Consider the following 10,299-nt stretch of genomic DNA (forward strand, 5'->3'; position numbering starts at 1 on the left):
ATGTCTTTCTGAACGACTTCTGATCAAGAAACTGGTTCAATTCAGCTTACATACAAAACTGTTTTTTCAGTGCAATTTTTCTTTATACAAATCGTAAATCGCTTTAATGAAATGTAATAAAGTTCCCTCTCATCTTGAATTTTTATTAAATCTGGAATTTTTAGAACATTATGTATGCTTTCTTTCATTAAATACTTAAAACCTTCACTGAAGAAAGGAAAGTTGAGATTGAAAATATTTTCCAAGCAAAAGATCGAATGTTTCGCAACTTTTATTCAGAACAGCAAAATGTATCAGAAACTTATAAGTATGACCTTTTATTAAGAAGCTCTTAAAATAAATAAATTTATTAATTTGTTATGTAACTTACTAGAGCTCAAGTTAATGGGGTTCTCGGGAATCTTTGCGAATTTGACAAAGTTCGTAAATATGTTTGCACATACCCATTGAAATTTGTATAACAGAACGTTTAAGAGATCACCCAAAACAAGATACTTAGTGAGTGATCATTGTTAGATGAGTAAAGAAGTTATCAATTTTAGAGAGAATAATTCTAAGTTTCGCACAAACGTGTCGTCGGAAGTCATCATTTATAATAGTAGATATAAAATACGTTCGACCCCTTCTTCGATTAATTTTTACAGCTTCAAACATTTTTGCTTCGGTTTATTTTTACAGCTTCAAATCGGATTTTTGCAATTTTGATGCTGTTTTTGTTTGCCTCCGCTTTGCTGCATGTACTAGACATTTTTGCAATTTTCAATTATCTCACGGATTATTGTAAGCACACACGCTTAATTAGGCTACGATAATTATGAGTTATTCTTGTAAAGTAACCGTCTAATTCAGGTCGTGAAAACGATTGTTTGCAGTTTTATTCGATCAGGTAATTTAAGTATGATTTTTTTAACTAGAAATAACTAGATTTATTTTTGTCCCTAACCACTGGATTTTGTGCAAATTACAGACATGTAATTTATGTGTATTCCAATGGAGTAATTTGAAAACAGATTCATTAGTTTAAGTTGCCATATGCAACTATTTTATCTTGCCCAAACTGCAATAACAAATTGGATTTCTTTTTGCTGAGTAGTTCTTATCTAAATCGCAGCGCGAATGTTTATATTTACGTACATTCGTTCAAAGAGCAGAAGCTAGAGAGAAAAACAAATAATTTCTCTTAGCTTGTTCTTAATTCAAACACTGGCTGTATTTATTTAACAACCTAAAGAAAGATTAAGCGATTTATGTACCATATCTAAAAATATAAAGAAAAACAATAAAATAAAAAAACGCAATTTCAAAATATCTAATTTTATCTAAAATAGTTATGAGTTTAATGAACTAAATATTTTTTCTGTACTTCAAAATCATGTTAGCATTTCTCAGCGACTGGGAGCAGACTAACCAATACTTTTGTCAATAACATTGATCTTGCCTGAATTTCATAATTATTTTTAAAATATCTGAATTTGCTCTGATATAAATTGTATGGAAATTGATGTTTGCTGAGCTCGCATAATTATTTTCTATGCAACTGGAACAATCTATTCAGGAACCAGAAACCATTAACAAATTGTTAGTTAGCGTCTCATTAAAAGGCATTATCCAACTTTTAATCATTGCTTCGAATGAGATACATCCGAAATAAAACACGAAATTAGACGCAATGAAGAAACAGTAATTAGAAACGTCTGACCTGGATGTTCAAAATATTTGCATATAATGACTGATTTATAACATCGAATGGGGAAATTTAACAGTTTGCATTTTTACAGTCATTGACTCGATAAAATCTATCCAACATTTCACCCTTCAAGTGATAATGGAATTCAGACGAACAAATAATTCTGGATGTTTTAAAATCTGAAAATGAGTTATAAAATAACTTTCGCGCAAGCACCCTTAATAATTCGGTCATTGAAAAACAATTTGCAAATTAAGAGTCAATAACTTTTAAAATATAATATATAAATAAAATTGAATTTTACGCAATAAAATCGTATAATTCACAAGCAATCTTACAAAAGTTGCTTGGGTATAAGTTGCCGAAACATGATTTTCAAAAATCAGTCAATCAATTGCAATATAAATATCTAATTAAATTTGAAAATATATCCTTGATATTTTAATAACTGTCTTAAATATAGTCTTAAATTAAATCTCTTAAATATTTTCACTTAGCTGAGATATAAATAGGAGAGGATTCACAAATCATGAGTAGGTATATAGCACAATACTGATAGGCTCCGGTTCTGTAAGTCATGTTTGCTTTCATATTTTTTCCTTTTGTGTTTGCTTTTCTTGGTATCGCAAGTGATCCCAGCTGAGTGTGAAAGAGGCCACCATAAAAAAGATCATTCTAGTTGAAGAGCTCATTTCAAAGAAAATCCATGCCGGCTTTTCTAAATGATGCAAACCTTGTCTTTAGTCGATTTATCGCAAAACCAATTTATTTGCTAATTCGTCAATAAAAAGTACATCTAAAGCGTCTGAACGTGTTTATCAAATACGTCAAATGGTGCACGTTTTGATAGTTTGTGCTTTAAAACTTAGCTATGGAATGTTCTCACATTTTGGATAATTTCATGAACATCTTTAACAATCTCGCAATTTTCTCCTTTTGCCTAACATACAATTGCTTCCGAACCATGCTAAACTCAGAAGTGAGTGCATTGCCAAGTGCACTCTGTACGTGCAGCTGTATCGTTATTCCCTATTAATCCACAAAGTCGGTTGCCTGCCCTAAATATGCAAATGCCATTCAAATTTTCGATAATTTCCACTGCATGGAGCGTCGCATTTTCCGCAAGCGATGGTGCATGAGAAATTTTCCTCGTGGAACTTTGTTGTTTTTCCAGTGTTCGGGCTGTTTATATTCGCGTGCATTTGCCAGGTACTCGAACTCTTTGGATTGATTTATGAACTGGCGCAGTCCTCTCTTTTCCTTGTTCAAGTATGGAAGTGGTGGAAATGCAGATTTTCCGGAACACTCTTTTAACGGTTCCGAATGCACTTTATGAAGGGAAATGTCCCGTTAGCTGACAGCAGATACTTTAGCCGGAACGGAACACTTAAATACGTTGCGGAAATGAAACTTCCAACGGATCAAACGGTTTGTGTGACCCGATCCAGAATATAATGTAATTTTTCTTTGTATTTGTACAAGGAGTTATCGATTGTATTTTTGTCATAAAACCAGATAAGGTTACTAAAACTAAAACATTTCAAGAAAAAAATTGAATGCCGGTCTAAAACAAATGTATAAGAAAACTCGATATTGGTGCATGAACATCCAATTCACGATGGAGAAAGCATCCATCGAAAAGAAAATTTTCAAGGAAATCTATTTTTAACACGAATGTTAGTAAACTTGAACTCTAAAGCGGTTTGCATATCTGCGGTCGCCAGTTGCCAAAAATTGTTTTTGTGGTGCAGACGTGTTATTGGTTTCGTAAAATGAAGCGGATTAGCAGGAAAATAGGTCAGAACTTGTATTACATTAAGCCATTTTAAAATAGAATGTCGGATCAAAATGCCTGGATAAAGCGAACAGTTTATCTAAGCACTATTCCAAACCTGTGCACTTTAACTGGTTTAGAGTAGCAACCGATTCCGACACTCCCATTCCTAGCCACTCGGAAGTTGATTATTTATAGTTGGAAAAGTTGTCGCCACTTTCTATTTATTAATATTAGTTTTATGCTATAATGCTGCTTAGAGTTATAGCTGTTGTTTAGTTTGTTTCATAATAATCTCGTACAGGAATTTTATTGATTAATTTGAAACTTCAATTTTTCAAAACAATTTTATTTCAAATTAATACAAACACTTTAATACATTTATTGAAGTCTTAATGAGTTAACTTGTGACCGAACCTAACCGTAGACTACTCATGATTTATCATGCTGATCACAGCAGAAACGATACTACGTCTTATTTTAAAATAATAGTCGGCATAAGTGAGCATAAAATTCAGGTGACTCAAACTCTATTAGTGTTTTTCATATGTTTAAAAAAGGAAAACATTTGTTTTTGTTTTTCATTCAAACAATCACAAGTTTTGATATCAGTAAAAACTATAATGTCTGTCTTTTTTGAAAATAATGCATTTAATGATGAAATACACGAGTTAAAAGTGAATTGAGTTTAGTAATTCCAGCGGAATCACATATTTTATTTATAGGCTATTTTTATCTAAAATAACTCCAATCACAGTTTTTGAGTAGATACTTTTTTGTATAGAAAATTTCACTTTCTAAATGTGGTTTCAAATTGTCGGGTTCACTAGTGGATTGCAAGTTAGGTTCAAAATAATCTGAATCCCAAAATTTATATTCATGAATCAGATGATCGAATGTACCTTCTCAACTTAACCCGCCTAAAGTAACTCTCGGTATATGTCTGTAAAATAGGTACAAAAGTTTAATTGCTGTCTCGAATAGATGCTTATGTACAAAGTGGTCCAAGGTTAATCTGCGAGACTTTAAGGGCATATTTTACAGCCAAAGGCATTAGGAAAATACCCTACTAACTCTTGCAAAGGCACTACCTCAACAAGTTTTTTTTTCAATTTTTAAATCGCAAAAAGTAAAAACATGAATGTCGGTATGCATATTAAGTCTCACAAGCTTAATAAACCTTTTAAGGGAACCTATTTACAAAAACTTGATACAGGAGACTCCGGTCTCTTAATAAAACTTTAATAAAACTAAGGCAACTTTAAGGAGTCTTCGAAAACTTTTTCTGAAATTATGTAGTTCTACTGTGCAAGAACAGCAAAAGCAAATGAAGAAGAATGAATTTTGAAGCAATGCCGCTTGGACCTCGCTCGTTCCAATCAGAATTTAGTCTTAATGGTTGGCTGAGGGTTCTGGCTCATAATTTTATTTGGCCGCCCTACATACCGCCAAAGCTTAATATTCTGACTTTTGCACTTTTGGACCATAGTGTAAATTATATTTTCAATTCGTTGTAAGTACAATCTTCCACGGAACTCGCAGATTAAAGTCGATTAAAAACGATTTGGGCTTGCACTTGTAATGGACATTTCAAATAAATTGATGACTGTTAGACGCATTTTTTTAAAATCATGTATTTCAGCATTCTGGAAGCAATGAAAGCGAAAAAATCAAAAGGTGATTCCTTGTTTTCAATATTATGTCGCAAGTCAAATTTTGTGGACAAATTCATCAAAGGGGGCTAATAACCACTGCAAATTATTGAACTAAAAAATGAGCTTAATTTGATTAACTGAACTTTTCAAAAATCGCATTAACTACTGAGGAGGAAGAACCGTACATTAGAAGTACACTGTTCATATATAAATAATATCTCTTATATAGTTTTCTACGAAAAAACTCATTATCTATAACTTCCTGTCTCTCGGGAATGAAAACAAATTAATACTCAAACTTTTTAGAAGTTTTCGTTTGCAATTGCTAATTCCCATTTACTATGTTTGACCTGTTAACGTTGTTCCGTAGCTTTGATTTGTTTTCCGAGTATTTGAAATAGGGGTGTGTGACCGGGCGTCCCAAATTGGGCCTACATGTAGAGGTCTCTTGAGAACTATAAAAGTTAGGAAATTGCTTAAATCGGAAAAGTTTTCGGAAATTTCATGGCATTTCGACTCCTTTATGAAAGTAATTGTAAATCTTATCAGTTATTAAGTTGTTGTACTGTTATAGGATTACTTCTCAAATAATACACGAATAATGACTCCTGTGGCCTATACTGAAACTATAATGAGACCTTCGCTATAGAAAGACTAACTACTAAAGCCTTATTAGAACAGTAAACATTCCCATCAAGTAAATAACGCGATTGAATCGATATTATTCGTGCCTGTATGCTATTCAAGTTACACTAACTGTCCCCAATCCCCTAAACGTTCCTAAATTATCATTATGCAACACTATTAATAAAACGTAATAAATTGAATACGAACCTTAATTATTGTTTGTTCCTTACAGGACTCACTACTATCTTATTAGAGAAAGTTGTGGTACAGTTAATAATCTGCTATTTTTCGCATACTTGATCGTAGTCTTGTTGTGTTTTCTATGTTGATCTTATATTCGGATACTACCTGAATAATTTTGGACTGTTACAAATGATCGTTATACAATGTGCAAATAAATGCAGCAAAATATTGGCTTCTTGTGATAGAACTATTAAATATAACGTCAAACTGTATTTTTCTAGATTCCCTAGACGGCCAATCAAGTTACAACAGTTTTTATGACAAAGAATCAGAAACGTATAAACATATGCTACAAATTAAATATTTTCGCATTGTATTTTAAAGCTCCGTAGTGCAATCGTAGTTGACCTCATTATATCAAACTTTATTTCTATTGATTCTGCTAGACAATTTCGGAACGGACGGGGCAAGAATAGTCTTAACTTCGTTGCTGGCTGCTGAAAAAAGTTGAAAAAGCGCCAACTTTTCAGCAAACAGATCTATGAATTATTTGCTGAAGCTGGAGCTGTATTACATTGGATATTCTGTGTGGCCTCTCAAGAAGCGTACTGTTTAAGTGCGTCATTTTGACTGATTCACGACTGACTGCAAATATGTTATTGGAATATATTAATGCAAATTAATTTTCTTTTCTAGGGTCCATAATGTTCCACGTACGGAGACGACCAGCAGATTGTGCGCCACGTAAACGAAAGAAAAAGCCTCTTAGTGGGGTCAGGGGAGACCAACGGGGCGATGTCCCTTTTCTTATGGAATTGGGGCCAGATGGACAGGCGCCGCACCCTGCTGATGCAAATAAGACAGTTCGATTGGTTAACGATGTAATGGAGGTAAGTCTTGCCTTAACTTTATACTTTTATGCATAATTAAGACTTTTTGAACATACCAACGTCATCAAATGCTACTTATTGATCTCAATCAAGAATACTCTGGACAAACGTGTGGCAAAGACACGGTAATTTATAAAAAATCCGAAGTTTTTTTACATTTTTTTTTTGTTTTTTTATGGTACATCAATTTCGTGTACAATGTGTCAAAGTCAATGCGGAAACCTTAAGAGGTGTCATCATTAGAGAGATATCGCGATGCGAACACGGAATAATAAAAATTATTTCGTAAAAGCGAAAAGCGAGTAAATTACCTAATAATAACTTTAAGTGATTATTTGAAAAGCGCAAAAATATGACACAATTATCCTTCGAACGCTGTGACACTGGCACAAAATTTACCATCCCTAGCTTTCCTAGCCTTTTCTTTCCTAAGAAAGAAAAGGGTCCATCTTTATAAAACTATATAAAATTAACACTCTCGAAATTATTTTTTTAGTCCAAATTGGATTTCTTTGCTTCTTCCGTTTTTAAAAACAAGTACATTCAGACTTTACTAAAGTTCATTTGTTCGAACTCGAGACAACATATTTTTGCACATCTTCTTCATCGGTCTTAAAGCCCTAGCGCCTTACACAGATATTTTGAATGATAAGTACAAATTAATGCTGCTGAATGAAGAACAGAAATAAGTCGAAACATGTACTTCTTGTAGTCAAATGTGGATAATATAAAAATGATTTCAATAAAACTGAAATGATAGTGGAATTCGGGAGTTTGAAAATACTTATTTACGCATTGTTTGTTTCTATTTCTGTATTTAAGTAACACATTTCAGAAATGTTTTTCCAATGTTATTTTAAATAATTTTTATTGGTTTTTTTATGATAATTTTGGACTCGTGAACGTGTTTTTTTGTAATCTTGATAATCCACAACTATACCCCAAAGCGTTTCAAAATTATTATGTACATGATACGTACTTTGTTTGGAAAATTAAACTTAATTTGAATAAATACTTATCTACCACCTATATTATTAATTAAGGATCCACAACATTATTTTTACAAAGTAAATATATTAAGGATACATCAAACTTAATTTGCCAAACTTTTTCCATTAAGGGACTTTTTATTTGCCGCCAGGCAGAGACGAACGAAAATTTATTAACGACCATACTCTGCGTAGTTGAGAAACTTTTTTTCGTTGTATTGCTACCAATTTATCACCAAACTTCGTCAATTGCAAAAAAATATTTTTAGGCACGTGTTCAACAATGTCGAAAAACCATTTTGCATTTTTCCTCGTAAGAATTGCATTATAATTCCTGCAATTGCATCAGTAGGGTTTCCAGTCAATTATTCATGCTCAACTGATTGTCTGTAGACAATATGCTTAATGTTATGCCTACATACAGCAGATAATTAGAGCATTGTTTTGGTTCTATTCAGAAATGTTCGATATATCATGTAAAGGCGATAACAATGAACGCATCTGAAAAGCCAAGACGTTTAAATTAAGTAGTGAAAATTGGCTTAATTATCTGTCTTTGATGCAATTATATATATGTATCTAGTGTATTTCTTACGTTCAAATGTTAATAATACAAATTTTAAAAGACGATATTTAAGCAGTCGTTGTATTCTGATCATTTCGCTAAGATAAATCAAGTAGATAATCATTTGAATAAAATTGATTTATTTTGGCAATTTTTAATACATTCTCAAAACTTATGTTGCTACCGGTTTGGCCTCCTCTCGAACGCGATACGAGTTTAAAGAGTTTGTGTTTGTGTGTTTACTCAATCTCAATCACTCTCAATTCAAACGCCTACTTTGCTTCAGAATCTTGCTGGGTAAGTCTGAAGACATTTTTGGTTTGAAAACAGATTTATTTCAATCTTATTGCGCCCCAAAATCGCTACGAACTAAAGCAAGCATAGGTGTACGTCATGGCATTTGTAAAAGTATTTCCATGTTTTCCCCTTGCAGTTGATAAGTGTAACCAGTCACGCTGTCTAAAATTTTGCGCATTTTTCCTGTTGTTCTTTTCAAATTAATATTGTCTACCAAAACTACTGCGTTTCGCTGGAAAAGAAAGTAAAAGTAAGGTAATTTGGTGTTACTAGCACTGGGACAACTAAAAAGAAGGATTAGCACTTTGACCGAGAAATATTTCATTATTTTTTATTAGCAAGGGCGTTTTTGGCACTAGCCAGATTAATTAAGAAACATTAAAACCGCTGCCGTAAATCTGGAAGAGGAGGACTCGTACGTGGGTTTAACTTTTAATATTCTGGTATTAGAGTGTTATTGCAATGTTTAATTACTATTAAGGGCAAACTGAAATGTTTGAATTATTCATGCAGAATTAGTTTGAAAACATTTACAATTATTGACAATGAGACCAGATTTTGGTTTCATATTGGAATATACCTAATGTAAATATTGCTCCACTCCAACTCGGTTGATATAAATCTATACTGTCGCCTTTTCCGACTTGAAATAGTATTAAAGCCACTATACTTAAAAACGCACCGGAAATTTTCGGTAGTCGAGAGTACTTACCGCTTGAGGTGACAAAATACAATGTATTCTCTAATATCAAATAATAAGTGACAATCGAAATAAAATGATACAAACCGATATCAAAAGTTGAAAATGGTAAATATTCTACATTTGATCTTACATTATCAAAAGGCACTGGGGAAGAACAGACAAGTTGGCGCACGAACTAATTTGGAAAAAATTAAATTAAAACGTAAAATGAATACAGGTCTGGTTTACAAGGTGATTGGCTTCATTTAAATTGCAATGCAAACTCCGAAATACGTAATATAAAGACGGAAATAATAATAAAAAACGTATGTAAAATATATGACCTGCTTTAACAAAAGTATGTACAATGTGCGTTTTAATTGAGTGAATCCCCCGAAATGTCCAACAAATTTGAATGAATCATTCAGACGTTTGTATAAATTATTTAAGTTTTATTAAGCATATTACAATTTTAAAATAAATTTTTGTTTTTCAAAAAAAAACATTTAATAAAGCACTAGATTGTTGACTAAGCGACCCTATTATCAGTTGTTCACAGTTGTGATTCACAGATGCTGTTATGCAGATGGATTTGTCAAAAACGTGGCATTTTGTTTGATAGTGCCACTTTATTCTCCCCACCATATAGCAAAGCTTAAAAAATGTGAATCATAAAATGAGTTTAATCTCACTGCTCTATTTAAGCAAAGAGGTTTTCTTTCTTATGAAATGCATGATAAATTTGCCAACGTTGCAGCCAATTAAATGGGCCTTAAGTGAACCGATTCATAAAGGGGACACTCAAACGTTGCTTTATAGTAAAGGGGTTCATTAAGCAGTCTGATTCCACTCTTCAAATTGCATCATTTCCACGTCTCTTTCTTGCTGGTTCGTAGTTCGCGGTAATAGAAGAATATACAGGGTTATTCACGCTATACGGCACGGACGTT

At 32.7% G+C, this 10,299-nt stretch overlaps 1 protein-coding gene across 5 annotated transcripts in view; it reads left to right on the plus strand.

Annotated features, from left to right (window-relative positions):
• Window positions 1-10,299, plus strand: part of LOC109540285 (afadin) — a 153,462-nt gene that overhangs the window by 107,224 nt on the left and 35,939 nt on the right. For 4 of the 5 annotated variants that reach the window (XM_048665236.1, XM_048665237.1, XM_048665238.1 and 1 more), the window contains one exon: window positions 6,623-6,816. In XM_048665236.1, the coding sequence (XP_048521193.1) occupies window positions 6,623-6,816 (194 nt within the window). Of the gene's footprint in view, window positions 1-3,400; window positions 3,485-6,622; window positions 6,817-10,299 lie in introns of those variants that run through there. The other variant, XM_048665239.1, reaches the window with a different exon arrangement.

The sequence above is a fragment of the Dendroctonus ponderosae genome, unplaced genomic scaffold (assembly GCF_020466585.1).
Source record: "Dendroctonus ponderosae isolate FM_Combo_2020 unplaced genomic scaffold, Dpon_F_20191213v2 Dpon_F_20191213_3, whole genome shotgun sequence".
Taxonomy (NCBI): Eukaryota; Metazoa; Arthropoda; class Insecta; order Coleoptera; family Curculionidae; genus Dendroctonus; species Dendroctonus ponderosae.